The 27,502-nt window shown below is 43.2% G+C and overlaps 1 protein-coding gene across 1 annotated transcript; it reads left to right on the top strand.

Annotated features, from left to right (window-relative positions):
* The first annotated feature begins 5,320 nt into the window (after positions 1-5,320).
* Positions 5,321-6,235, top strand: OLIG1 (oligodendrocyte transcription factor 1). The gene has a single exon (XM_074946715.1). It carries the CDS (start codon positions 5,529-5,531, stop codon positions 6,216-6,218), a length of 690 nt encoding a protein of 229 aa, XP_074802816.1. The 5' UTR covers positions 5,321-5,528; the 3' UTR covers positions 6,219-6,235.
* The last annotated feature ends 21,267 nt before the right edge of the window (positions 6,236-27,502 follow it).

The following is a 27,502-nucleotide window of genomic DNA, read 5'->3' as shown; positions in this document are numbered from 1 at the left end:
CAGCCAGAATCACTCACATCTTTTCGGGCTGACTGAGACTCTGAGTTAAACTGCCAATTTTTTGCAACAAAACTGACCGTGACATTGGACATTGTGTTCTAAATTAGCCACAGCCTTCCAAGCAAATTGTCCCTTTTTATTGTATCAGTGTAAGCCTCTACAGCATTTGGCTTAGGCTACTGACTTAAGAGAGACTCAACACGTATTTTTCTAGTGAGGAGCAATTTTTATTTCCAATTATGTTGAAGTTAAAGTGAACATTTTATTGTCTAGTTTAAACTTGTTTGTTTATGAAGAAAAAGGAACTGCCACCTTTATTTTTTATTCATTTTATTTTTCTTTCTGCAAAATTGCCTTGTCATATTGGATTTCAGTAGAAGAAAGAGAAAGTAGATTCCTATGTATACTATTGGACTATGTTAAGACATTTTATATTAGGAGAATGTAGTTAATTGTTGCAGGAGTAAAATATTCTTGCTTTAAACTTTCTATTTGTGTGGGTTTTGAAGCTACTGATGCCTGTGGCAAAATAAAAAATGTTCTCAGTATATGGTTTTCAAATAGACATATTTAAAATAAAAACCAATAACTGATGTGATCTAATCAGGAAATAATTTTCAGCTGATTCATTGGATTACTACTGTGTTCATATAAATGCGTCTTGAAAACGGAATGTTAATCTGAAACTTCATGTAAAAAAATCAAAATTTTCTAAATACTAGCTATGGGATTTGAAGAACCTGTTTGCTGGAAAATACAATCTATTCTGTGAACTTTCAAAACTCAGTCCTCTTGCTATCAAAAGCTGTATGTTAGTCTGTTGCTCATCTGCAACATATTGCTCTGATCAAAGAAGGGAAATAACCGGCTTCTGCTTTACTAACTACATGCATTTTGTCTGAATAATTAGCATGCCTCAGATCTTCTTCTGGTGCCTTTTCATCATCTTGGATTCCCTCCCAGACAATGAAAGGTAGGTTGACTTATACAGTATATGTATTTTATATTAATATGTACACAAACCCAGAAACACACCCTACAGTATGTCTTGGTGGGAGTTGGTGTGAACAAAAGGTAGCATTAGGCTGTTGTGCAACAGTTCTGTCCCGTCACAGAACCCTTACACAGGTTGCCTATGGCTGTTATAGATGGTGAACATGATTCTACTCTCACTTACACAGGTGAGATTCAGGAGTAACTTCACTGAAGTCAGTGGAGTTCACCACTACAAACCACTCAAATCTACTAGCTGTTTCTCACACTCCATCCCCCACCCAAATCCATCAACTGTTCTCCCCTCTGCCCCTCACCACATTCCCTTAACCTGTTCACCTGACTGGTGGTGGCAGCAGCAGGCGGGGAAGGGAAGTCCCAAAATAAGAAGTTGCACCACCAACAGTAGCTTTACAGCTGTCTTCCCTTCCCCATCAGAAGTGAGACTGGGGGCTGGGGAGCCCCAGAAATCCTTTTCTCTCTCACATCACAATCACCATAGGTTGTCCTAATCCTGAAAGATGTTCTGACCAGACTGAACAAGAAGAGAGAACAAGATGACATCACCACCTTCATCAAGTTCAACATCCTATGCAACACCTGTGATGTAAATATGAGGTTCCTGTTATTACCCCATTTCTTATGTGTCATTTCCCCTATTTCCCATCTTTTTCTGCTTGCATTCTGTCTAATAGGAGACCAGCTTAGCCAGGCACAACAAATCCACCCTTGCACATATAAACAATTCTGATAAAGGTTGACCAAGTGCCATGACTGTGATTTCCAGCAGCTACACTGCAAATGTGAGAGAGTCAGAGAGAGGAATTGCATTTTCTTTTCTGCTGTTTCTCTCTCTCTTCCCCCCTTGGTTTTGTTTTATTTAGTCTTAAAAGGACGAGGATTGAATTTCAGAAATTGAACCGCTCTTGAGTTTTAAAATGTTTTTTTCATGGAAAAAACCTATCAGAGTCTTTCCTATTAAAGAAGTCTAAGCAGTAATTCAACAGCTTTGAGACTACTGAATTACTATCAACATTATCTTTCCAAAGAAGAGAAAGGAGAATGGGGGGGGGTGTGTGTGTGCGCGCGCATGCCTGTACAGTATCTAGCACAGTAGGGTCCTGACATGATTTGGACCTCGCGGCTCTACTGCAATACAAATAATCATCAATAATAAATCATTGGAGAAAGGAAAAATTAGAAACAGGAAGAGGAGGAGGAAGGGGATGAAGAAACTTGTGTACATTCTAAATGTTCTCCCTCCCTAACTTCAATTGGTACAAGCAGAAGAAGGATTTAATTTCTGCCCCATTCTTGACAATGGCTCCTCTGGTCAGAGAATCAGATGGGAAGAGAGGAGGAGTTGGTTACAAAACAGGGCCACTGATTCCCTGTTCCTCCATTGATGGGCTTGGTGTAGCAACTGTAAGGAAGCAGGGCAGCAGTAAAGGTAGCTTTAAGCCATTGTTGCACTCCTTGTATCATTGGGATAGCTGAGGGCCTGCCTAGCCCTGGCGCATGTTCGCCTAGGGGCTGCTCTAACTTATGTTCTGGCTGAAATGGCCTCCTGTGGGTCATCTGCCAAGTGAGAATAGCTGGAGTGTGGTGCATTCTAGTCACACACCCTTCCCTAATATGCTGCCTATGGCAGAGCTTGGGAGAGGGCTGGCACAGAGCTTTTTCAGTATGACTATTTCCATCCTCTTCATATTACCAGAACAGGAAAAGAGATATTAACTCTTCTGGAAATATTAACTCCTATGGAGTTTAAAGTGGTCATTTCTATAAGCATCACAAAGCGTGGGCTTTAATCAATCCACCTTATAGAAATGATCCTAGGGGAAGAGTCACCATAGTTTCAGTTCTTTGAGTACATGGACTCTTAGTCAATATCCTGACATGTTTTCTGACTGTGTCCAAAGCAGGTCCATCAATTTCATGGCCAGTTCATCCAACAAAAGACTAACAGCATGAATTTCGGAGGCAGAAGCCTCTTTGATACCTTCTTCCAATCCTTTCTAGAGTGTACAAAGCTTCTTGGTTTTATCCAGTATATGAAGTTAAGTTGATGTACTATTTTTGTAAGAAGTACTGGGGTAATGTGGAGAATATTTCTATTTTCAAAATACTATTGAAAATCAGGTGCCCAATATATGCGTGTTTCAGATGTGCTTTCCCTGTGCGTGTTCACAAAAAATGGCTGAGAGACTGGAGGCTCTATTAATCAGTTTTCCCCTTTGAAACAAAAATACTTCCTCACAAGCAAGGCAGGAAGCAACAGCACTGGCGCAAAAACATATGAAGTGCCTTTTGCTGGAAATTATTTTACTTTGCACCTGAAAAGTATGCTGAGCAGACGGCCAACAGCGTGCCGTGTTTTACTTGGGTAATTTGAAATAGGGGCAGAAGTGATGTCCACAGCTCTTTTTTTCCCCATAAGTATTTCAAGGATACATTTGGAGCTCTGTTATCTGTTCCACAAGCAACATTTGCTCTCTAGAAGTATTTTTATGAGCTACAGGGGAAAATTTTTGACCACAGGGAAATGATCCCAACCTGTCTTTCAGTAGTGTGGCAGACTTTTAGTAAGCGGTTCCTACAAGAACCCTTTAACACATCACTCTGTGTTCCATGTTTATCTCCCAAAAGCTATACCTACATAGGCTGGACTTCCACTTCATGATAGAAGCACAGACTCTCTTTGTCAATAAACATATCCTTGACTTTGTGTACTTCTTTTCCCAGCACATAAGTTGTGCTCTTGCAGCTGTTCATTCTGCACCAGGAAAAAAAATTATATATATATATATATATATATATATATATATATATATATAAATAAATAAATAAAGGGAACATTCATTGAGCCCACCGACTCATTTCCTATAGATTGATGAATAACTTTCAGAGAGTAATGAGTTTTTCCTCACTGATGATCTGGGCTGAATCTGAACAGGTGACCTAGAAATGAATGTCTTTAAAGCCTATTCTCAGTAAACACATTTTTTAAAAAGTAGAACTGTTCTTCCATTGAATATTTCTTCTCATCAGACACACTGGCTTCCACTGCTTTTTTTTTTTCTCCCCCCTTCCATTCCTTTAACAGCATTAAGGGCTTGATCCCAAGTCCACAGAAATCAATGGAAAGACTCTTGTTGAGTTCAGTGCACTACAGATCAAACTGTACTAGGGGAATATCTAGGTTCACCACATTACATTTAGTTTTAGTTGAAAAGACAAAGAATTAATGTCATATTTTGTCCCAATTGTTGGTTACATTCATATTTCTTATATTAAAACCAATGAAAATTTACTATGATTCGTAGAATATGTGAAATCTACTTATCTATTTCTGTTTTTATGCAACTGTTAAACTGCTAGTCTTAAACTGTGGCTACAGAATGACCAGTATGCCGTACAAAACCTGTGAAGTATCACTAAGGTAACTGAGAACTTAGAGGCAGTTTGGCTGCTCAGTTGTCTATCTAATACATAGACAGGCTTTCCAGCTTGAAGAAGAGCTCTGTGTAGTTCAAAAGCTTGTCTCTTTCATCAACAGACGGTCCAATAAATATATTACTTCACCCACCTTGTCTCCCCAATATCCTAGGACAAAACACAGCTACAACAATGCATATTTAAGAAATACACAGACTCAAAGGAAAACATTAATTCAGTAAGTAGAGATGGGCCTGAGGAAAAATTCTGGATCTAAGAATTGAGAGGGAGTATTTCATCCACCATCCAAATTTTGCAGTTGGTCCCAACTCTCTGTTGTTGTTTTTTTTTTGTTTTGTTTTGTTTTTGGGGGGTGGGGGGGAGGGGAAGACAGCCCATCTCTAATAACAACAACAACAACAACAACTGGAGGAAGAGGGAATCCTGAAAGCCTTTTTTAAAGGAGCTATGGAAGCAAAGAAAAAGACAAACCAGACACTGCTTTATGTGCTCTGAAAGGGAGAGTCAGTTCAGAAATAAACTCTCTTTTCAATCCCTTGGCAGACATTAAAATTCTTGGAAGCAGTCAGAGCCCAGGAGGGGAACGGGGAGAAATATAGGGAGAAAATAGAGTGTCTCAAATAACAAAGGAAGGTGCCTGGCAAAGCAGAGGAGCCCGTGGGAGGGAAATGGGCTCCGGGATGGCAGCGCTCCTGGGCCGCAGAACTGCCGAGCAAACCTTGGCAAACAAGAAGAAGTTTATTGTAAGTGCAACTCTGCCCCCCGCAGCAGGCGGCAACCAATGAGAGCCCGTCTCTGCCCAGCTTTGCGCTCCCATTGGCTGCCCACCGCCATCCCTTTGCCCAAAGTGGGAGAAATGGATTTAAAGGGCCCCGGCTAGATCAGTCCCTTTCCCAGACCTGAGCGACAAGCTCCTCGCGGCAAATGGTTCCTACCCACCGTGGCCACCTTCGGTAACGTGAGTCTAGTGCGAAGGCCAGCCCTGTGTTCGTGTGCACGCTGCAGCTGCCCGTCAGGCCGTCCCCCAGCCCTCGCTATGAAGGTGTGCCGCCTCGTCTGAACGCAGCAGGAGGACCATGTTGAGGCAACAACGCCCAGGTGAGGTGCAGCTGGGGACAGCCCTGTATGAGCTGGTTGGCTACAGGCAGCCCTCCTCCACCTTGCTCCCTAAGCAAGTGCATGACAAGCCGGAGCCTGCTCCTGAGCAGCAGCAGGGGCTGGGCAGTGCCAGAGGCGGCGGCGGCAGCGGCAAGACAGAGCAGAAAAAGGAGCAGCAGCAGCTGAGGCGGAAGATCAACAGCCGTGAGAGGAAGAGGATGCAGGACCTGAACCTGGCCATGGACGCGCTGCGGGAGGTGATCATGCCCTACTCGGCAGCCCACTGCCAGAGCTCCCCAGGCAGGAAGCTCTCCAAGATCGCCACGCTGCTCCTGGCCAGGAACTACATCCTCTTGCTGGGCAGCTCGCTGCAGGAGCTCAGGCGGATCATTGGGGAGATGAGCGGCTCCGGGCCCAGGCTGCTGCTGGCCGGGCTGCCCCTCTTCGCTGCTCCGGGCTCTGTGCTGCTCACCCCGGGGAACTTGAACCACCCAGACAGCCTGCGGTCCGCCAACAAATACCTCTCGCTGTCCCTGGAGGAGCAGCAGTGCAGCCAGCTGCATTTGGCCGGGGGCGCCAGCCTGTGCACCTGCGCGATCTGCAAGTTCCCGCACTTCATCCCCTCCAGCCTCAGCCTGGCCGCCGTGCAGAGCCAGTTCTCCAAGTGATCGCAGGCGCGGGGCGGCGGGAGGAGGGGGCGCAGGGTGGGGTGCCAGACCGGGGACTGCAAGCTTCGGGCTCCGGAGCGCTGGGGGGGGGGTTCGGTGCGCTCCGGGCAGCTGCGAGGAAGGCGGGCCCGGGCTCTTGGCTGCCCCTTGGGGAAGGGCCGCTGGGCGACGCTCTGCGGCTCAGGCCTGCTGTGCTCCTGAAGGCGCGTGTTTGCAAGGGCCTGTTTTCAAAGCGGAACCCAGGCGGCAGAGCGAGCTCCCAGAGCCCCTGGGCGGGGAGAACCCGCGCTGGGCTCCGCTCGGCCGCGTCACGCCCCTGAGCCGCGGGAGGTTCGCGTGGCGTGCGCCAGCCCTGGCCTCGCCGCCGCTCTCTGGGCGATGGCCCCTGCAGGCGTCCCACAGGTGACAGGGGAGGAGAGGCCAGAATCCTTTGGCCGCCCGAGTCGAAGATATGGAAATCAATGCCGAAAAGATCCGTTTAACGGAGCATCTTCTACCACGTTTTATTTAGCTAGGAGAGTATCTAATCACTGTAGCTGGAACTGCACCCTGGCTTACTGAGCTAGCATTCAGGGTAATAAAGTAACCGGTCTTAAACGATATGTAGAGTTAAAGGTATGTACTAGGCAGTGGTTTAAAGGAGACAGTACTTCTTCTATGCAGTAATTTTCTCTTTCAGTAACCTAAGCAGAATCCAACTTGTTACCTACTCGCGATCATTTCGAATCCTAGAAATGTAGGACTGGAAGGGACCTCCATCTTTAGGGATCTGAATTTTTAGAACTGAAACAGGGTGGGGTTTTTTTAAGTCTTGTGCGGGGGAGCAGCTTATTATATTTCTAGATTGGTTTAACCACCAACATTTGAGTGTTGCTTGCAAACATAATGCCACCTTGAACACAAATAAGTACCACAATTTACTAAAAAGGAGAGAATGCGTTCCTGACGATATGCATTACCCAGAGAAGATAATCAATTAACTCGATCTAATAGAGGAAAATAAGGTAGGACCACTATCTTAGGAAAGCAAAAGTTGCTCCCCCGCCCCCATACTGTGTTAATCCACATGATGCTTTCAGAGGCAGCGTTATTACTGCAGATTTCTAAGAATAGACAAGGTCAATTCTGAAACACTTTTTTAAACAAAGGTTTTTGAAAAGTAAAGAAAGCAGAGTGTTTCTTCATAGCCAGCCTGTACATTAGTTAAAAGACACTGCAAAGAACAGGAATCCTCAGTAGTATACTAATACAAGTGAAATGTACATTTAAAAGCAATGTTTATGATGGTTTTTTTATGCACTTATTTCTGGGAATGGGTTTTCCTTGTTTTGTTGCTGTGTAGTTTATTTTAATGGCATATTTTAACTGTAGTGTTTTATCACTGTGTCACCCTTTTACTTGGAAATGTACAGTCATAATAAAAATCACAATTTCCCTGTATCCTGTCAGCGGTCTTGTTAATGACTGAACAAGATGGTCTTAGCCAGTTGACAATATTTACCTGGTTACAGCTATTAATGATAAACTTTTACTTTATGTTCGGGGCATAAAATAAGTAAGTTATGACCTGAAAAAATGAGTAAGAATTTGTTCCTGCAAACAAAGATAGATCTGGATTCCCACTCATCTAAAGAAAATCCTAGAATCACAGAAATGGAGGGCTGGAAGGGAACTCCAGAAGTCATCGAGTCCAGCCCCCTACACCGAGGCAGGACCAAGTAAACCTAGCCCATTCCTGGCAGGCATTTGTCTAACCAGTTTTTAAAAAACCTCCAGTGATGGGGTTTCCACAACCTCCCTTGAAAGCTTATTCCAGAGCTTAACTACCCTTATAGTTGGAAAGTGTTTCCTAATCTCTAATTTAAATCTCCCTTGCTGCAGATTAAACCCATTGCTTCTTGTTCTGCCTTCAGTGGATATGGAGAACAACTGATCAGTCCTCTCTCTAATAACTCTAACATATTTGAGGATGGTTATCAAGCTCTTTTCCCTGTCGTCTTTTCTCAAGATTAAACATGCCCAGTTTTTTTAACATTTCCTGATAGGTTTAGAAAACGTGACCTTTCATCATTTTTGTTGCTTTCTGCCGGACTCTAGCCAACTTGTATGGCATCCAGAATTCGATGCAGTACTACAGCTGAGGCCTCACCAGTGCTCTGTAGTGAGGGACAATTACCTCCAGCACTCCTCTTAATACACCCCAGAATGCTATTGGCCTTTTTCACAACTGCATCACATTGTTGACTCATTCAATTTGTGATCCACTAAAACCCCAGATCCTCTTTCAGCAGTTCTACCACCTAAGTAGCCAGTTATTCTCCATTTTGTAGTTGTGCATTTGATTTCCTTCCTAAGTGCAAAGTTCTTCATTGAATTTCATCTTGTTGAATTCAGACCAGTTCTCCAATTTGAATTCTAATCCTGTCCTAGACCCCATTTCATTAGTTTGCTTATGAGCATGTCATGTGGGACTAATTTGAAAGCCTTACTAAAAACAAGATAGATGTCTGTTTCCCCCTACCTGTTAGGCCAGTAAACCTGTCAAAGAAGGAAATTAGGCTGGCTTGGCAATGATTTGTTCTTTGACAAATCCATGCTGGTTATGCCTTATAATCCTATTATTCGCTAGGTGCTTATAAATTAATTGTTTAACAAGAACAAATTATATCTTTCCAAGTATCAAAGTTAGGTAATTCCCCAGGTCCTCTTTGTTCCTCTTTTTAAAGATAGGAACTGTGTTTTCCCTTCTCCAGTCCTCTGGGACCTCATCCATCCTCCATGAGTTCTCAAAAATAATTGCTAAGGGTTCTGAGATTGCTTCAGCTTGTTCCTTCAGCACCCTTGGATGAATTTCATAAGGCCCTGCCTACTTGAATACATCTAAACTTATCTCAATATTCTTTAACCTGTTCTTTCCCTGTTTTGGTTTGTATTTCTTCCCTCTTGTTGTTCATATTAATTGTATTGGCTATCTGGTCACAATTAACCTTTTTAGTGAAGACTGAAGCAAAATAGGCATTAAACACCTCAACCTATTTGATGTCATTAGCCCTCCTCCCCTACTAAATAAAGGGCCTATGCTTTCCTTTGTCTTCCTCTCACTCCCAAAGTATTGAAAGGAGCTCTTCTTATTCCTTTTTATGTCCCTCGCTAGGTGTGACTCATTTTGTGCCTTAACCTTTCTGATTTTGTCCCTACATGTTTGCACTGTTCTTTTCTACTCCTCCTTAGCAATTCATCCATGTTTCTACTTTTTATAGGATTTTTTTTTTTGATTTTCAGTTAATTAAAGAGCTCCTGATGGAGCCATATTGGCCTCTGACTATTCTTCCTATCTTTCCTTTGCATCGGGATAATTTGCAGTTGTGCTTTTAATATTGTCTCTTTGAAACTGCCAGCTTGCTTGAACTCTTTTTTTCCCGCCCCTTAGATTTTCTTCTCCTAGGACCCTACCTACCCAATTTCTGAGTTTGTTAAAGTCTGCTTTTTTTTTGTTTGTTTTTGTTTTTTAAAGAGAGATTAGAGATCTCTTGTAACAACAACATGGAAACACATTAGTCAATGTATCTTTCCAGTTATTGACAAAGCTATACCAATTAAAGCTGTGAGCACTTATGAAAAAGTGACTCAGCCATACCTAGTAAGTTATATCTAACTTGCCAGGCTTTAAGATGACTATTCCACAACTTGTGTGGTGGTAGTGTAAAGTCTGTATGTTTGGTGGCACTAACAATTGAAGAAGTGAAATGACTGCTAAGATATTCACTCACTGCCTAGAATCACTTACTGATATTAGGTGCACTACTGACCTGGATGTGACCACTACACCACTCAGAGTCTAGAGTTCTAGTCACATCACATTCAAAGTAATAAGTCTTCAGGCCTGAACTTGCAGTCATTACTCCAATGGGAATTTGCATGAGTGAAGACTGCAGGATCAGGTTCTATGACAATAAATAATTAAAAATATTTCTGTAAAGCCAAACTTGCTATCTTTTTTGTAAATCTGTTTTTAATCACCTTTCTCCTGCTAAAAGCATTTCACAGTAGAATTTTACAAGCTGATTGTATTTCTTACTATGATGTTGCTATGGTTTTGACAGCAAAGTTGATGAGATAAGTAAAGCTTGCGAAATAAACCCCCACTATTTTACCCAAAATTTAGCAGATAACTATAATAATAATAATAGCAACACTATTTAGCTATTATATCATGCTCTTTATCCAGAGGTCTCAAAGCACTCTACAAAAGAGGGAAAGTATAATTTCCCCCATTTTACAGGTTATTGATTATTGGTAAGAGAACAAAAGCTTTCATTCTGAAAGAAAATGCTGTAATATGATCAGTCGGGGTGATGGAAGTAGCTCACATTTTCATGGAAACACTAAGGATTGTGATGTTAGGCTATTGGTTAATCAGAGCATGCACTGGCTTTCTAAAAATCACATCTCTGATCTTGGATAGGGCTATCCAGAAGTTTATTTGAGCTGTGACTGAAAACACTCCCACTCTATCTACTATTCTTTCCCTATGGGTTCACCTGACCAGGGTCTCAGACATTTGAAGTGAACAGCACCATTATCCAAAAAGATGAACACAGGCTAGCTGAAATAGGCCACATCATGGATAAGAAATGTATTCACCCCATGCAACTTCCTACAGAAATTGATAGTACTTTCTTAAAGTCCCTCTATATTTGCTCATTGGCAATAGAAATCAATAGCTTCCCTCTTTCCATAACATCTATGCAAGAATGGATGACAGAGCCACAGCTTCCATTGTAGCCTCATGGCAGATTTTAGAAAATAAATTGGAATAAAGAAAGGAGAGGAATAGATTCTTCTAATTCACAGCATCAGCTAAACATGGTACAATCCTGTCCTTCTAGTGATGCTTTCCAAAAGATCTCCAAGACATGCACAATATTTGGTTTTAACCCTGCACAAATTAAAACCACTTGAAACAAATCATGTGCATAGCTGTATAAACAAGGGGAATATTGGTCATAACACTCAGTTGTAAAACTCAAATGAACTTTAAAATTAACCACGTGGGTCTTGTCCTAGCTCCTAATTTGTATTTCATAACACAAAACCAGCACTGGTTGGCATCGCTTTAAGGATGGGAGGATTGTTTTAAAATATGGTAGATGATACAGGGTGGAGAAAAAAAATGTTTAAACTAGTTGATGTTTAAATGCTTGAGCTTTGTTTCCTAATTCTTGCTGTGCCAGAGGACTGATGGGATGTTTGGCTAATTTGGAGACAAAGGGCAGCACTAACTTTGAACATATCTATATTTTTTGATGGGCAGGAGTGGGTACTAAATACTTGAAGGAATTTGGTTGGGCGGAAAATGTAACTGTCCATATACTGAATTTCTTTGTTAACTTATCAAAGAATAAACCCAGGGCCCAATTCTCTTTTGTGCCCTAGCATAGTAAACAGAACTTATATTGGGCAGAAATGGTCCCCGGGAAATAACCCCTATGCCAAAAAGTTCACTGGCTGGCATATAGTTTCCACAATGACCCTCCCGCTCCTCCACTGCAGTAAGAGGTGAATAAAAGTCATAGCGAGGCCAATGTACACTGCATCTGAGCTAGTCTCAGCAGCCAATGGCCTGTAGGGTATGCTGGAGGCTGCTTTAAACTATGCCAGGGGCTGGATAGGCCTCTGGCTGCCGCAGGAATATGTGGACCACAATGATGGCTTAAAAGGCCTATTACCATTATGTGACAGGTGAACACCCTTCTCATGAGTGCCTCCTGCTGGCTGGGTGCAAACCTGCTCGCTCTCTCTCCTCACGGTGCCCCCCGTCAGCCCTTATCAGGATGTTCTTTAATGGCTCGGCCCTCTGGCTAAGTCACACAGAGTCTAAAAGTGAGGAACCCCTTTGAGGGTAACAAAGGTCCACCAGGGCCTATCACTGTGCCCCTGTTGGTATCTGTGGCCCTGCCTCTGGGCTCAGTCCCCAGCCCCGTCTGGGCTGTCTTTAAGTCTGTCCTTGCCCTGTTATGGAGCAGTACCCACAAGGCTTTCTCCCTGGAGACTCGTTGCCTTTAGCAGTTTTATGGTTTCCCAGCTCTCCAGCCAGGTCACTTCTTAACTTCAGTCCCTTTCTGGGAGGTGGGGGGTAACAAAGTTCAATGAGTGGTTGAACCTCTTCAGGGTTTCAGCCCCATCCCTGGGCCTGTTTAAATTCCCAGCCCCTTTCTTGGCCTTCTAAACAAAACTTGGCCCCTTTTTGGGGCTTTGGCCACTTCCCCGGCGGCCAGTGCGGGGGCCCAGGCTTCCCTACCTGTCGCCTCTGGGAGGAACCTTCCAGCCCCATCTCCTTGGGCCGAGGCAGTCAATCCTGCCAGCTCCTGGGGAGCTGGGGCCACAGGAGTGGGGAACATGTGCTTCTGGGCTGGGTTGGGGTGGGGCCCAGGGAGACTCACAGCACCACAGTGTCTCCCTAGAGCTCCTGCAGCCTCACGGATACCTCAGCAGGGGAAAGGGTGTGGGCAATGCCCCTACCTCCGGCTGAGCAGAGGGACCCTGCTCCCAGAGCCTTTCCCAGTGACCCTGAACCCAGCCTGGGGCCACTGTGCTCTCCCCACCAGAGTTACCTTCTCCTGCTACGTCGCACCCGGAAACGTTTCTGGCTCGCTCAGTCCCTGTCGCCGGGAGCTGGGCCCAGGCAGGGAGCGGGTCGGAGCCACTTCTCATGACGGCTGAGGGTGGCCACTCTGTGCGGTGCGCAGCAGCTGTCTGAGAGAGAGAGCCCAGCCCAGGGGGCAGCTGTAGTCCGCCCTGTGAGCGCCCGGGCCCGGCTGCTGGGCCCGGGCTGCTGCTGCTGCCTCCTCCCCAGCCAGGCTGTCTCACAGACCGTGACCCTGAGTGGAGTCAGCCGGCATGAGAAGCAGCTTCGTACCGTCCCCCTCTCCTCCCCACGCAGATCCGGCTGCCTGGAAGGTGGAGCCAAGTGGGGGTGTGCGGGGAGGTGCAGCAGGAGAAGGACAATGTAGACAGTACAAGGCCGATGAGAGAACCTCTCCTGTCAATTTAGGTACTGCCTCTCAGGGATGTGAAGCACCTACACCACCTCCCATCGGCACAGGTAGCATCTTCACTGAAGTGCTACCGTGGCACCACTGCTGCACTTTAAGTGTAGACAAGCCCTAAGTGGTGGAAACATTACTTGAGCATAATATGAGAACATAAGAGGCTGCTTATAGTTCAGCTGGCAGGGCTATCACTGAAGGAGGACCCACAACAGAGGGAAGATGGACCCCATGGCAAGAAGAGATTAATTATTAAGGCTTGGATTTCCAAAGGAGTCTAAGGGCATTAGAGGCCAAACTCCCAATGGGGATGGGTACCTAACTCCCTTAGGCTCATTTGAAAATCCCAGCCTAAAATGTTACCATCTATGATTCAAAATCCAGTGCTCTACCACACATAGATGGGAGCTGGTGGAATGGTTGAGGCTCCTCGTATGAACATGGTTACAAACCCTAGGCTGAAAACGGTGTCTATAGTAAACATAGAGCGGAATACAGTTGAACAGAAAAGAATGACATGTGCGGGGAGCATTGATTGTGCCTTGAATGGAAAGGATGCTGTAGGAAACTTCTACTACATTGCAATTGTCTGGACTGGAAAAAAGAGAAAGGCCAAGAGGAAAGGTTCTAGCTAACTCATTGCTCATAATTTCCACTGGGGTCTCAATGGCTATAATTGCAACAGGACAATATCAGGTCACAAGTGACAAGCTGAGGAAAGAACTCAGACCAAGGATTTAAAAATTAGGTGATGTGATGCATGGGATAAGGTGTCCCTCTGAAACGCTGCTCAGTAATAAAACGTAAAATTTTAAAAAATGAAGCAAAACTCCCATCAAATGTGCTGAGCTTTGCCTGGTTTCCACTTGAAACCAGAAACCTTTCCCCAGCACCCAAAACTCATACAAAAGTTTATCACAAACCTAGGTAGAATTTTAGGTTTTACAGAAGTTTTGCGTAGCTTTCTAGAAGGATTAAATTCACCCCAGACCAGAAGGCTAGTCACAAGGCTTACGTACCACTTAAGTTTCACTTAAAACTTATTTTGAGGATTTAAATAGGACTCGAGTGGTCCTGGCCCCTCTGCACAGGTGTGAATTTCACACTAATGTGGTTAAGTACAGTACTGGCAGTAAAGAAATCTGACTTCTATTCTGGGTGCAGACTTCACGTGACTAATAATGCTTACAGCAACTCTGTGAGGCTAAGATCTTTAATGTTTGTAAAGTGCATTGAGATCCTCAGCTGGAAGGCATTATAAAAAAAATTATTAGGAAAAAATGCAAGTTGTCCAATTAAAATAAACTAGCAAATATAACTACTTAGCTGATACCCAACTTTTAAAATGAAGCTTTCCCAGTGTTGCTGAGCAATATTGTAGCATAATTGCTTAATTTTGAAGTGTCAAATGGTAGCTAGAAAGGCCATCTTGTGATATTTTAAACTCTACTAAATATTCAAAATCTAGTTACAGAAATAACATAGAATTGTTGTTTGGTTTGGGTTTTTGTTGTTGTTGTTGATTATGTTTTGCAAAACAAATCTCTCATATCTATTTTCTGAAATGTATATTATCACCAGCATTGGCATTTTGATTAAAATCTCATCACATGGAGACAATTTTTAATTGAAGTTCCTTCTATATAACCTGCAATGGGAAGTGTCAGGCAACCTTAAATACATGCACCACTGCCAGCTCTATCTATAAGGAATTGTCTAACCCAAAGTAACATCATTAAGAATAATGATGGGACAGCTCAGATAGAACAGTAATGAAGGTCATATAATTTAATAAGACATTATTGATTTATTAAACAGAATTCAAACGCCTTTGGGATTCAGAAGTTCCAAAGTGCTCATTGCAATAGAAATCTCTCACACGACAAAATTAGCCAGGTTTTTGAATTAGGCCATTAATCTCTTTGCCTATCATTTTTCTTTAGAATAGCCCCTGGAAACCACTTTGACAAAATCTTTTACTTTCATTGAATCAGATTTCTATTTTAAGAGTGGGATCTCCAGCCACTGAAGACCCCGTTTATTTGGTTGTAGTGAGTAAGATTACGTTGTGTGCTTGGACATGATTGCTTTATCTTGTAAGTAAAGTGATTTTCACTGAAGACACTGTACCGAGCAATGAAAATGAATTAATTCATTAATTAAAAATGTCTCACAAGAATCAGGTTACTACTAGCAAAAGAGATGGTTGAAATGGGAATCAAACAAGCATCTGTGCCACATTTGATAGACACTGATTTGGAGTGAACTATTGAAAATCATTGGGTAGAGACTCACTCTGAATAAATTATTCAGCTCCAGAGCATATGTGCCCTCATGTTTATGGAAATACAGTACATCATTCAGCATTAACTGCAGAAGTCTCAGCAGATCATGGGAGCTGGCATGGCAAGATACAACTTTCTGAGCCAAGTCTACATTTTAAAACTAATAATTCTTTTGGTCACAGTGCTTTGTTCTGCGTAGAAGTGGCTAATAAATTTAACTGATTTCAGACTGATCATTGGAGCACCATGTCTTCCGGCAATCCTACTAAAACAGAGAATCGGAAAGTGAATATTTCTGAGCCAGATATATGATTTAATGCTACACGGAAGGCCAAGAAATAAAAAGAAGACAAGGAAATAAGTGAAAAGACACTAGTACAGCTCTAGGTTATAAGCATGGAGGAAAAAGAGATTGCATAATACTCTTCTATTGCACTCTGTGAATTTCCTGTTAGCTTGAGGGGGAGGAGGTTTTTTTTTGGGGGGGGGGGGGGAAGGGAATATATCATAGGAGATATCCCAGAATACTCCTAGTATGCTTTTAACTGAGACAGGCAACTATTCAACACTGTTTTTAAATTGTGTTTTATTATACCTTTACTGTGCTGTGGTTGGCAGGCAGTATGCATAAATTCACTTGTATTAATATGATAGAGAATTATTTCTATATCCTATGGGTGGATTTTTACTAAAAACAACTTTGGTCTGGATGATCCCCTCCTTCAGAAAATACTCACAAGAGGTGGTCTGTGGGAGGGAAGGTTTCACAGTGATGGCTCCTTGTTGAGTTCTTCTAAATGTACACACTATGTTATGTTTATATGGGAGAAGGCAGCTCAAAGAAGGGCACTTTGCTCTTGGAGCAGAATATGGTGAGGTTTATGACACTCTTTAGTTCCTGGGGGAGTTCATTCCACAGTCCCAGTCCAGACTAGAGAAAGCTCTGTCTCCTGAAAAGACAAGCTTTACCCTCTAGCCTGTGCCAGAGGAGTGAAGCTGTTGACCACGGGTTTCATCTTGAAGCTTTAGGTAATCTTTTCGATCTGCTGGACCCAGGCCATTGAGCACCTTGAAGATAAGGACTGAGACCTTGAACTGACTTGATATTCTATGGGAAGCCAGAGTAGAAAGTGGAGGACAGGGCGGATGTGCTTACGCTAGCCTGTGTTGCTGAGATGTGCTGCAGCATTCTGTACTAGTTGGAGTTTCCTAAGTGCTGAAGGTTTCATGCCCAGATGTGCTGTAGTGCAGACAAGAGGTGATGAAACCATGAATAACTGAGATCAGGGTTTTTGTCTGTAAGGGTGGGGTGGGGTCTCCTAGCCAACCAGAGATGGTAGAAAGCATTGGGAATACTCCTATGTGAGAGTTTAGCGTCAGCGAATAATCCAATACCACTCCTAAGATATAGACTGAATAAACCAATTGTAGGTGTATGCCTTCAACCAAAGGAAACTGCATTGTGGTTGCAAACTGTTCACAGTGCTTTCCCTCTGCCCATCAGCCTGTTTTCTTTCTTGCTTAGGTTCAGCTCCAACCAGCTGATCTCATCCAAGCACTGGGCTATCTTGGTGGTCATGTGTGGTAAGGATAGATAAAGCTATGTGTTATCTGCATATTACTGGCACTCGAGTCCATGTTATTTTATTAACTGGTTCATCTAGTGGCTGCATGTAGACGTTGAACAGGACTGGAGAGAGAATTGATCCTTGTGGGACTTGGCAAGTGAAGGGTCTAGTGGCAATCTGCAGTTATTTCTTCGTTAGTTAGAAGTTGGCTTATGCCTTGAAGCGTGAAGGTTTATAGCCTTTCCAAACTTGCCAGCAAGTTAAAGTAGTATGGGCTGGATGAAGGGACTATAAGGTGGATAGAAAGCTGGCTAGATTGTCGGGCTCAACAGGTAGTGATCAATGGCTCCATGTCTAGTTGGCAGCCGGTATCAAGTGGAGTGCCCCAAGGGTCGGTCCTCGGGCCAGTTTTGTTCAATATCTTCATAAATGATCTGGAGGTTGGTGTGGATTGCGCCCTCAGCAAGTTTGCAGATGACACTAAACTGGGAGGAGAGGTAGATACGCTGGAGGGTAGGGATAGGATACAGAGGGCCCTAGACAAATTAGAGGATTGGGCCAAAAGAAATCTGATGAGGTTCAACAAGGACAAGTGCAGAGTCCTGCACTTAGGACGGAAGAATCCCATGCACCGCTACAGACTAGGGACCGAATGGCTCGGCAGCAGTTCTGCAGAAAAGGACGTAGGGGTTACAGTGCACAAGAAGCTGGATATGAGTCAACAGTGTGCCCTTGTTGCCAAGAAGGCCAATGGCATTTTGGGATGTATACGTAAGGGCATTGCCAGCATATCGAGGGACGTGATCGTTCCCCTCTATTTGACATTGGTGAGGCCTCATCTGGAGTACTGTGTCCAGTTTTGGGCCCCACACTACAAGAAGGATGTGGAAAAATTGGAAAGAGTCCAGCGGAGGACAACAAAAATGATTAGGGGACTGGAACACATGACTTACGAGGAGAGGCTGAGGGAACTGGGATTGTTTAGTCTGCAGAAGAGAAGAATGAGGGGGGATTTGATAGCTGCTTTCAACTACCTGAAAGAGGGTTCCAAAGAGGATGGCTCTAGACTGTTCTCAGTGGTAGCTGATGACAGAACAGGGAGTAATGGTCTCAAGTTGCAGTGGGGGAGGTTTAGGTTGGATATTAGGAAAAACTTTTTCACTCGGAGGGTGGTGAAACACTGGAATGCATTACCTAGGGGAGGTGGTGGAATCTCCTTCCTTAGGTATTTTTAAGGTCAGGCTTGACAAAGCCATGGCTGGGATGATTTAGTTGGGGATTAGTCCTGCTTTGAGCAGGGGTTGGACTAGATGATCTCCTGAGGTCCCTCCAACCCTGATATTTTATAATTCTATGATTCAAAACGGTTGTCTTTTTATAAAATTGTTACTGTTATACCTTTGGATCTTCTTGTTATCCATAAAAATAGCTGATGTCTTTTTTTAATACACTGTCTCCTCCTTCTCCTCACAGGGATGTTGTGAAGCCTAATTAAACAATATTTGCTTAGTACTTTGAAATCTTTGGATGACAAATTCTGAAGAAGTACTATTATTATTATAGTGAACAGAATGTAAAAACCAGATCATGAGTAAGAAATATATTGCTGCAACACTAAGATGTAAATAGCTATGACACCGTAACTTAATAACATGGAGTTGATGTCCATTCTTAGTGGCCATGGAAAGAACAGAATTTGATCTTCCTAACTGCGGAACTTAATAGAAGTTTTCCCTAGTTGAGTCTCTTTTCACTTTGTCAGCCTATTTTTCTATTGGCAGAAAAGCTTATACATCTGTTTTAATGTGAAACTCTTGATAAAGGAAGGGGAAAGCAAATGAGATATTTGAAACCACATTTTAAACAGCTGTTGTTTCTGCTTCAGAATTTCATTTTATGTTTGAGAAGCTTTCTCAGCAGGGATCTGTGTAAATTCTTTTACATTTCTATGAAAACAAGGGTAGTCTGGGGCTACATTGTGGCAGCTCAGTAATTATGAAATAGAACTGTCTTCTGGGAAAAACAGCAAACACCGTAACTTCTATTGAACATAGTTAAAGAAATTTCCACATTTGCTTCTAGATTCAGGAAAAATAAAGGTAAGTCCCAACGACTTGGTCTTTTTTCCCCTCCTCTCCACAACTGACATATATAAGATTAATGAAGCAACACTATGGTAATAATACAACTGATCCTGCTGTAGTAATGAAAATGTAAGTAGAAAGACAGCAGGCAGAAGACCTCAGATTTTCACTAGAAACCTAATGTTCAGCCTTATTTAGCCTGTTTTTTATTTCAGGTTTTTGAGTGGAAAAGTAGCCCCACTTGTCAATCAGCTAACTTGCAGTGCTAATAGATTCTGGTGTTTAGGGGGTCAGCACAGAATTTAATTTAACAACTTACAATACGCCCACATGCCCAGAAAATGTGGACAGCTTGATAGGGTTCACTGAGCCAAAGAAGTAAGACCAAAACAGTGCATTAATGTATAGGGGAAGAATAGTTGCAATCAGTTCCCTTGTGAATTGGACAGAGAACTTGGAGATGAAGCAATTATCAGCCATCGGGGATTAATAGTAAAGTGTGAATGCCAAGCTGTATATGTTAGGGGCAGAATATGTTGCCTATAGAAAACAACAAAGAGCGTTTCTTACTATTAAGTGAGATTAAACGTAATGGCCTGATTTAATCACAAAGGCAGAATTAAATTCAGATGGCAACTTCAAAGTGGACACATGCACAGAGGCTACTGCATACATTTACATATAGCTGGCATAGCTTGGCTTGCATCACAATGGGATAAAGTTTCTTTGGCCACTTAAACAATTTTCTATTCTTTGCTTTTTGTTAACATTCACTGTATTTATCCCTAAATTGCTTTTGGTTAATAAGATGGAGGTAAGAGTTATATTTATTCATGGAAGCTGTACTTTTTAATTCTTTCAAGTAAAAAAAACCAAAACAAAACAAAAACAAAAAACACAGCAGCAAAGGGTCAACAAGAACAGAAGAGCTGTAATCAGATAGCGACAGAAACCTGTTAGAGTGACCTATAGTCCTATTTTTCATCTGGCCCCAGAGGTACCACTGCAGGTTCCAAGCCTGACACCTGACAAGAAATGCATTTTCCCTTCATCCTATTTGTGAAGCATCCAAAGTTTTAGTTTATACAATAGAGTAACATGGAGATTCTTTGAAATGTTCAGACAATTTTAATCTTCCTCCGGTGTTATTCGGAGTTCCTTTGGTCTTGATGTTCAGAGATGCCTGCAGCTCTCACTAACTTCAGTTGCAGTTACGAGTCCTCAGCACCTCTGAAAATCAGATCTTCAGGATACCAAGGATCAAACCCTTAACTTGCTCATGAGTTGGTTGGGGCAGAGCAGGTTTACATTTCATAGCTCATAGGTTTATTTTGATGTGAATGACCAAAACCAACATTCTAAGAGCCTAAACGTGCAAATGCTTAAGCATGTGCATAACTCTACTCATATGAGTAATGTTACACAAATGCTGAGGTGTTTGAAGGATCTGACTCTAAATCTAAACTAGCCAACATATATCCCTGGGACCAAATCAACTGGAAGCTGTAAGTGTTCCTGGACCAAATTCTACCCTGCCGGAGCCCTTTAAATCTAGAGTAACTTCTTTGGCTTCAGTGGAGTTACTCGGAATTTGCACTATCTCCCCTTCTGTGTAGGTGACCATTTGCTGCATGTCAGTTGCCTAAGGCTTAAGAAGCTTATACATACTCCCATACTCATGGGAAGAAGTTGTGCTGTAAACCCAACTCCAAATTAGATGTATCCATTTCTGAGGTGGAAGCTAGCACCTAGTCAAACAACTAGTAGCCAGAACATTTCAGGCACTCTGGAAATGGACTTGAGCCTTAAAGTTTGTATACAGATCCGGACTTCTGTCGAGTTCAAGAGTATGAGATCCAGGATATTGGGTTAGTCATCAGCTCCATTTTAAACCAAGTTTGGAAACTGTGTTCAATGCTTTAGCCTGAGTATGAAATAATGTTACAATCCCATCCATAATACAACATGGAATCATGTTGTAACTGGGCCAGAGGGCAATTGTGTTGTAACTGCGTCTTCTGACATAATTGTTTATCTAGCATAGAGAGGGCCTTAGCCACAACATGAACATGGGCTTATATCAATGGAACCAAATACCTGCACCAATTGGAACATGGGGGAAAAGAGCCTAGAGCAGAGATGGTCGTTCAGAACTGGATCACATACAGCACAGGGAGTTCATGAAACCATTTGCCAGCACTAGAAAGGAAACAAACTACAATCTATTATACCTCTAACTTAGGAGCTACCAAATGATGATCAGCAGACCTGTTCCAGACAATCGAACAAACAACAAATCCAAAACGTTTGTGTCTGACCTCAAACCCACGCAGCACTCACCCACCAGAGCAGAAGGAACAATAACAGGCTGAAGCACCAATACAATATCTATCCAACATTGGTCCCATCATGCAGGAAGAGACTCAGACTACTGAGGAATGTCCACGCCTCCATGTACAAACTGATCCTTGAAGGCAAAGGATCAACACTTTAGCCCTGTCCTAATATATATTGCCATTAGATCCTCAAGCATGGCATTTTATCAGAGGCCCAGAAGCATGCAATAGTCCAATATCCTGAACCTATCCCAGTCAGGCTCCAGGCCTGCCTTTGGCAAAGAAACAGCACTGGTTGCTGATGGACTGACAATATTAGTGACACTGATGGATGTTGTAATAGAAAGGGACAGTAGTAAGACATTCAGCGCTGGTTCTACTGGATCCCTCTGCTGCCTTTAACAGAAATAGCCCAGAGAACTGCTGGGTCCCCAGCAATTCCAAGCAGGAGCTAAGAGTATCCCTGTCAGAGAGTTCCGCTGATTACTCAAAGGTTTGGTTGGAGAAGTGCTCTGCCTCATCAATATTCTTCATATACAGAGTCCTACACAGCTAAATATCAAAATAAAATACGAAGGGAACATCTACAGAAGCTCTAGCTTCAATGTCAACAATGACACTAGTCAAATATTTTCATAGTTCAAAATCCAAAGCATTTTTTGCAAATGCAAAATGGGTGGGGGTGGGGAATTTGAGAACATTTCCTCTTGTTTTTCCAACCAGCTCTAGTCAACAATATGCTTATGGCACATGGGCATTTATATAAACATCTTGCTCATCTGAAGCAAATGGCACCACCACTACACTTCCCCAGTTCACCTCCACACGGCGGAGTAACAACAGTCCCAAGTGCAAGCCAAGCAAGTTGGAGGCAGTGCCGGTGAGGAAAGGAAAGTACTTTGATGAGCTGGCAGAATTCATCTTCCACTGGTAAGAAGTCAGTACTCACTCCTCACGGATGAAGGCCAAGCCACAGCAATCCTCTTACCTTTGTTATTTTGAGGATGCTCTACTGCAGGAGTGGCCAACCTGAGGCGGAGAAGGAGCCAGAATGTACTAATGTACATTGCCAAAGAGCCACAGTAATATGACAGCAGCCCCCCATCAGCTCTTTTGCCCCCTCCCCCCCCGCTCCCAGTGCCTACCACTCACCGGCAGCCCCACTAATCAGGGCCTCCCACTCCCTCCCTGCACCTCCCAATCAGCTGTTTCATGGCGTGCAGGAGGTTCTGAGGTGGGGGGAGGAGCAAGGGCATGGCAGGCTCAGAGGAGGGGGTGGGTGGGGGCTGGGCCTGTGGCAGAGCCAGGGGTTGAGCAGTGAGCACCCTCTGTTCCCATTGGAGAGTTGGCACCTGTAGCTCCAGCCCCGGAGTCGGTGCCTATACAAGGAGCCACATATGAACCTCTGAAGAGCCGCATGTGTCTTCGGAGCCACAGGTTGGCCACCCCTGCTCTACTGCCAGGGTCTCTACAAGGGACAGTCAAGGCAAAGCCATGCAGTAAATACAGCTGCTTCAAAATGCAGTTGTCCCTCTCCTACCTTTAAAAATCTAGTGTAGGCCCTTAAGGCCTCTGATAGATTTGTTTGTGAGGAACAAGATATAGAATTGGATGTGATCCTCAGTAAGGAGCCAGTGTAGTGTGTGATATTCTGGTTTACGAACAGTCTTCCTTCCCACCGCTGCCCAAGGTAAAAATCTACAAAATACAAGCACAACAAGGATGAAGCAAAGAATACATGCCTAACAGGAAAATGAAGACACTTTGGTTCTTTAATGGGTACCAAGATACTACTGTGATTATCGATCTAGCTATCCATATGTGGATTTATATATCCAAGTAGAATAAATAGGGCCTTGGTTTTTACAGCCTTTGCCAAAGGACCACCACACAGTAAACAGCCTGGACCTTGTTTGTCTACCTCTGGAGCATGAAGAGCTAATTCAATCCTGAAGGGATCTGAACCCAAGTTTCAAAGGAGTCTAGGTATTTCAGACCTGATGGTGCTCATGGAGAAACAGCTTTCTCTCCTTGCTCCATTAACCATGGTGTATTGCCAGGCAAGCTGATGGCTGTAACGAAACAGTCCAAATCCTCTCACATCAAAAAGAGGAAGGCCAATTTCACAGAACAAAAGACTGAAGTACCAGCGTGACAGGTCACTAAACACTATCATCTGCTGCTTGGGGTTAGAGCATTGAAGAGGGATCCTGCTAAGTAGTACAGAATATGGAACAAGGTCTTAACCTCAGTCTGTGCCTTCGGACACTGGCTGCAGGGACTAAAGAACTCAAATACAAGAAGGGGGACTTAGAAAACCGGAGATGCTGGTCAGGATTTTCAAAACGTTTCCAGGCAACTGAAGAGGGAATGCAACAGCCATACCAACTGACTCTCACTCCAGAGCTTTGAAGGATGGAAGGCGCGTGGTCTGTGCGACATCTGGATTGCATCAAATTCAAAAAGCAAAGGGTCGAGCCTTTAACTACTCCTTAATATCTTGTCATTTATAGTTCGATAAAAATACCATTTGTGATTTGTATCTATTAAAAAGTAATACTCCAGCTATTTCATCTTCACAATGGCTGGTCACTTGTAAACACACATCTTTAAAATGCAACACAATTAAATTCTGTGACTTCTCCGCATCTACATATTGCGTCCTTCACTTCCCTGCTCTCTACTCCTATTCCCTTCATGCACTTACCTGTGGCCCCAGTCCCTATATCACTGTCCCGTCCTCTTCTCTATGCTACAACGAGGGCCCTTCCCTCCAAGGATAATCATCTCTCCAAGGATGATCACAAAGTTTCCTTTTCCTACTGGCTAAATGCTGCTGAAATTTATGGTATTGCCTCAGCTCCTATGAAGGTGGTCTTCTCCTCTGTTCACGTCCTACTGATCCATGGTGCTGGTGGCCGTGTAGCTAGGCAGGGGCTTTAGAAGGTAGGGGAAAGAGACATTATGCTGCATCAGCGCACAGTGATCCACTTCAACACGGCCTGTTTTCGAGGCCTCTCATAGGCACAATTAATTGCAGGAGCAAAACTGCACCTGTAAAATTAATGGCCAGGTAGAGGCTGTGCTAAAAAAAAAAAAAGCCATAAAGTGTACTTCATCCAAATTTTGCATCCCTCCCTGCCCCCAAATAATGACAAGATGAGTTAGTTTAAGATTTTCTTAATCTTTCTTTGCACCAAATAGCATCATTAATGTAGTTGGCCAAGAAACTCCCAGGGCTGTCCTGTCTTCCTGTGCTTGATTCCTATCACAGGTGTAACTCATGCAGAGAGTGAAGTCACAATTTCCCCTCATCAGACAGCTAGGGAGACTTCCACCAATGACCCCACTCTTCATTACCTGCTGTTTCTTTCCCAGCCTCCCAATCCTGAGTGAAAACTTGCCTGACATCCAATACGAGCTTATTGCCACCCTTCCTTAATTTTCCTTGTTATTATTTACATTGCAGTAGAATCCAGATGCCTCAGGCAGAGATTGTGGCCTAGGTGTGCTAGCACTATGCACACACATAACAAAACGATGATCCCTGTCCCAAAGAGTTTACATTCTCAGTATATCATCCCATTATTCTCCAGCCACATCCCACAGAAACAAGCACTCTGCTCCTTGGGGGCTCTTTAAGGCTCATCTCATTGCTTCGGGTGAAACTCCACAGAAGCCATGAATTCTTGGGACTTGGGCCAACCCTATGTACATCCTGTCAGCAATCAGAAGGAAACCTGGTCTAACTGTTTTCAGAGGCCAGCAGAAGCATCTTATTTTATCGGTCTACCGGCAGCAACAGGAACCGAAGAATAATGATGGTAGGGGGAAAGAAAAGAAGTATAATTTTTGGAACCTTCCAACAGCAAAAGCAGAGTCCACATCAAACAATTTTTATGCTTATCTAAATAATGTATTTGGCACATAGATGCTAGAGTGATTGGCACTATATAAGTATTATAGATGGACAAGCGAGTACTAGAGAGACAGTAACTGTCTTGTGGACAGAGGATAGAACTGGAATCCAGAAACTCCTAGGTTCTGATCAGAGCTGACCTGACACGTGCCTTTGGGCAAGGCACATAGGCCCAGATTTTAAAAGGCAGTTAGGCCTTGTTCTGCTCAGCATTGCTACGCCTAAGGGCTTGTCATCACGTACAGAATGGCGCCCAATGTGCCGCTCTAGAGAACACAGAGAAGATAATGGAAAGAAAGATCACGTTAGACCTTATTGGTGTAATTAACTGATGACAAATCATGTCATGTAGGTAAAAAGGACTGTGTTATGCTTACACTGAGAGGGAGCTTCCTGCTCTTGCTTATGCATGCTATTGCATTGTTGTGTGGTTCTGCTTGTCTGTCTATGTAATGTTGTAAGAACTGAGCTCAGGCAAAAATGTAAAGGGGAAGTATCCGCTCATTGATACTGCAGGTACTGAAAATGATTGAGCTGTCTATTCATGAATAATATTTAAGGGGGAGATTATCACAGAATGGTACCACAGAGATTAATAGCAGTTGTGTGGTGAGGGACGCAGCATTCGCATACAGGTAGAGACCCTATCGAGCGCGGCAGTGAGTCAGACGGTTAGCCGTCTTTAATAAGCTCCCCAAAACTCTCCTAGTAAGCTCTCCAAACTTTGGACTCCTCTGAACTGCACCACGAATGGAGGTTCAAGGAAAACTTTAGCAAAGACGCTAGTACATGGAAGATAGAGCTTCTCCCATGGGCATAGTTAATCCACCTCCCCAAGAGGTGGTAGCTAGGTCAATGGGAGAAGCTCTCCCATTAACATAGCATAGGCTACACTGGCAGTTACTTCGGTATAACTACATCACTCAGGGGTGTGGATTTTTATACCAATATAAGTCTGTAGTGTAGACCTGCCTAAGTCACTTTTAAAGTGAGACCTAGGAGTTTAAGTAATTTAGCCATTGCAACACTGACCAGAACAACACCTAACTGCCTTTAAAAATCTGGGCCATAATCTCTCTCCCTCTGTTTCTCCATCTCTAAAATGGGGTAATACTACTTAGAGATGTTGTGAGGCTTAATGTATGCCTAGCACTTGGAACATGGACAGCATGCAACAAGTATTCTTGCTACAACATTTTAAATTATGTATCTGTACTTATGATTTTTAGCTGACATTTATAATACTAGCCTTTGTCTTGCTGCAGCTAGGCACTCTCACATTTGAAGCATGCAACACACCAACCTCTAGTCTAATATTAAACTGTCCCATCTGAGTGCTAGTTACCTTTGAAAGGTCTGAAGTGACCAAACCAATCCTAAAATAAGGTTCAAATTTTCAAAAGCGCACATGCAAAAGTGAGAAGGAACTCAGATTTCTCCATTGCTAAACCAGAGGAAAGGTGTTCTGGGGCTTGAGGTGTAAGTACTGTAGGTAGTTGGACATTCTTTCCAGAGTCTTTTTTGGGATGGCAGGAAAAATCCTATAGCAAGAGCTGAAAATTCATTAATGAAAAACAAAAGCTTTCAATATTTGGGGGGAAAGAAAGAAGGGCAAAGAGTAGGCTTGAGTGCAGATAAATATGTTCTTTTGTATCAAATTGTACAACTTTCATGTGTCACATGCATATCAAATTCACATTCATACAATATTGTGGTTTTACTCTGAATATATATTTAGTGCTGTGAGGGTCAGCTTTTTTTGTCCTGATTCAGCTGAGGTCAAGCAGCACTACTTGGAGCCTTTCTTTACCCTCCAGAAAATAGGGGTTTTTTTAATTAAAGCCAAAGATTGTGGAATTTAATCAAGATGCTTCCAGACTAGTTATTTTAGAGCCATATTCCACTACTCTTACTCACAATAAGTGTCTAAGGGCTGGACTACACTAGGAAATTATTGTTATAACTAGGTTGCTCAGGGATGTGAAAAATCCACACCCCTGAGCGACATAGTTAAATCATCCAAACTCCCTGGTGCGGACAGCA

Source organism: Natator depressus, chromosome 1 (assembly GCF_965152275.1).
Source record: "Natator depressus isolate rNatDep1 chromosome 1, rNatDep2.hap1, whole genome shotgun sequence".
NCBI classification, from domain to species: Eukaryota; Metazoa; Chordata; order Testudines; family Cheloniidae; genus Natator; species Natator depressus.
The sequence above is the reverse complement of the archived record's forward strand: the minus strand, read 5'-3'. Positions and strand labels throughout refer to the sequence as shown.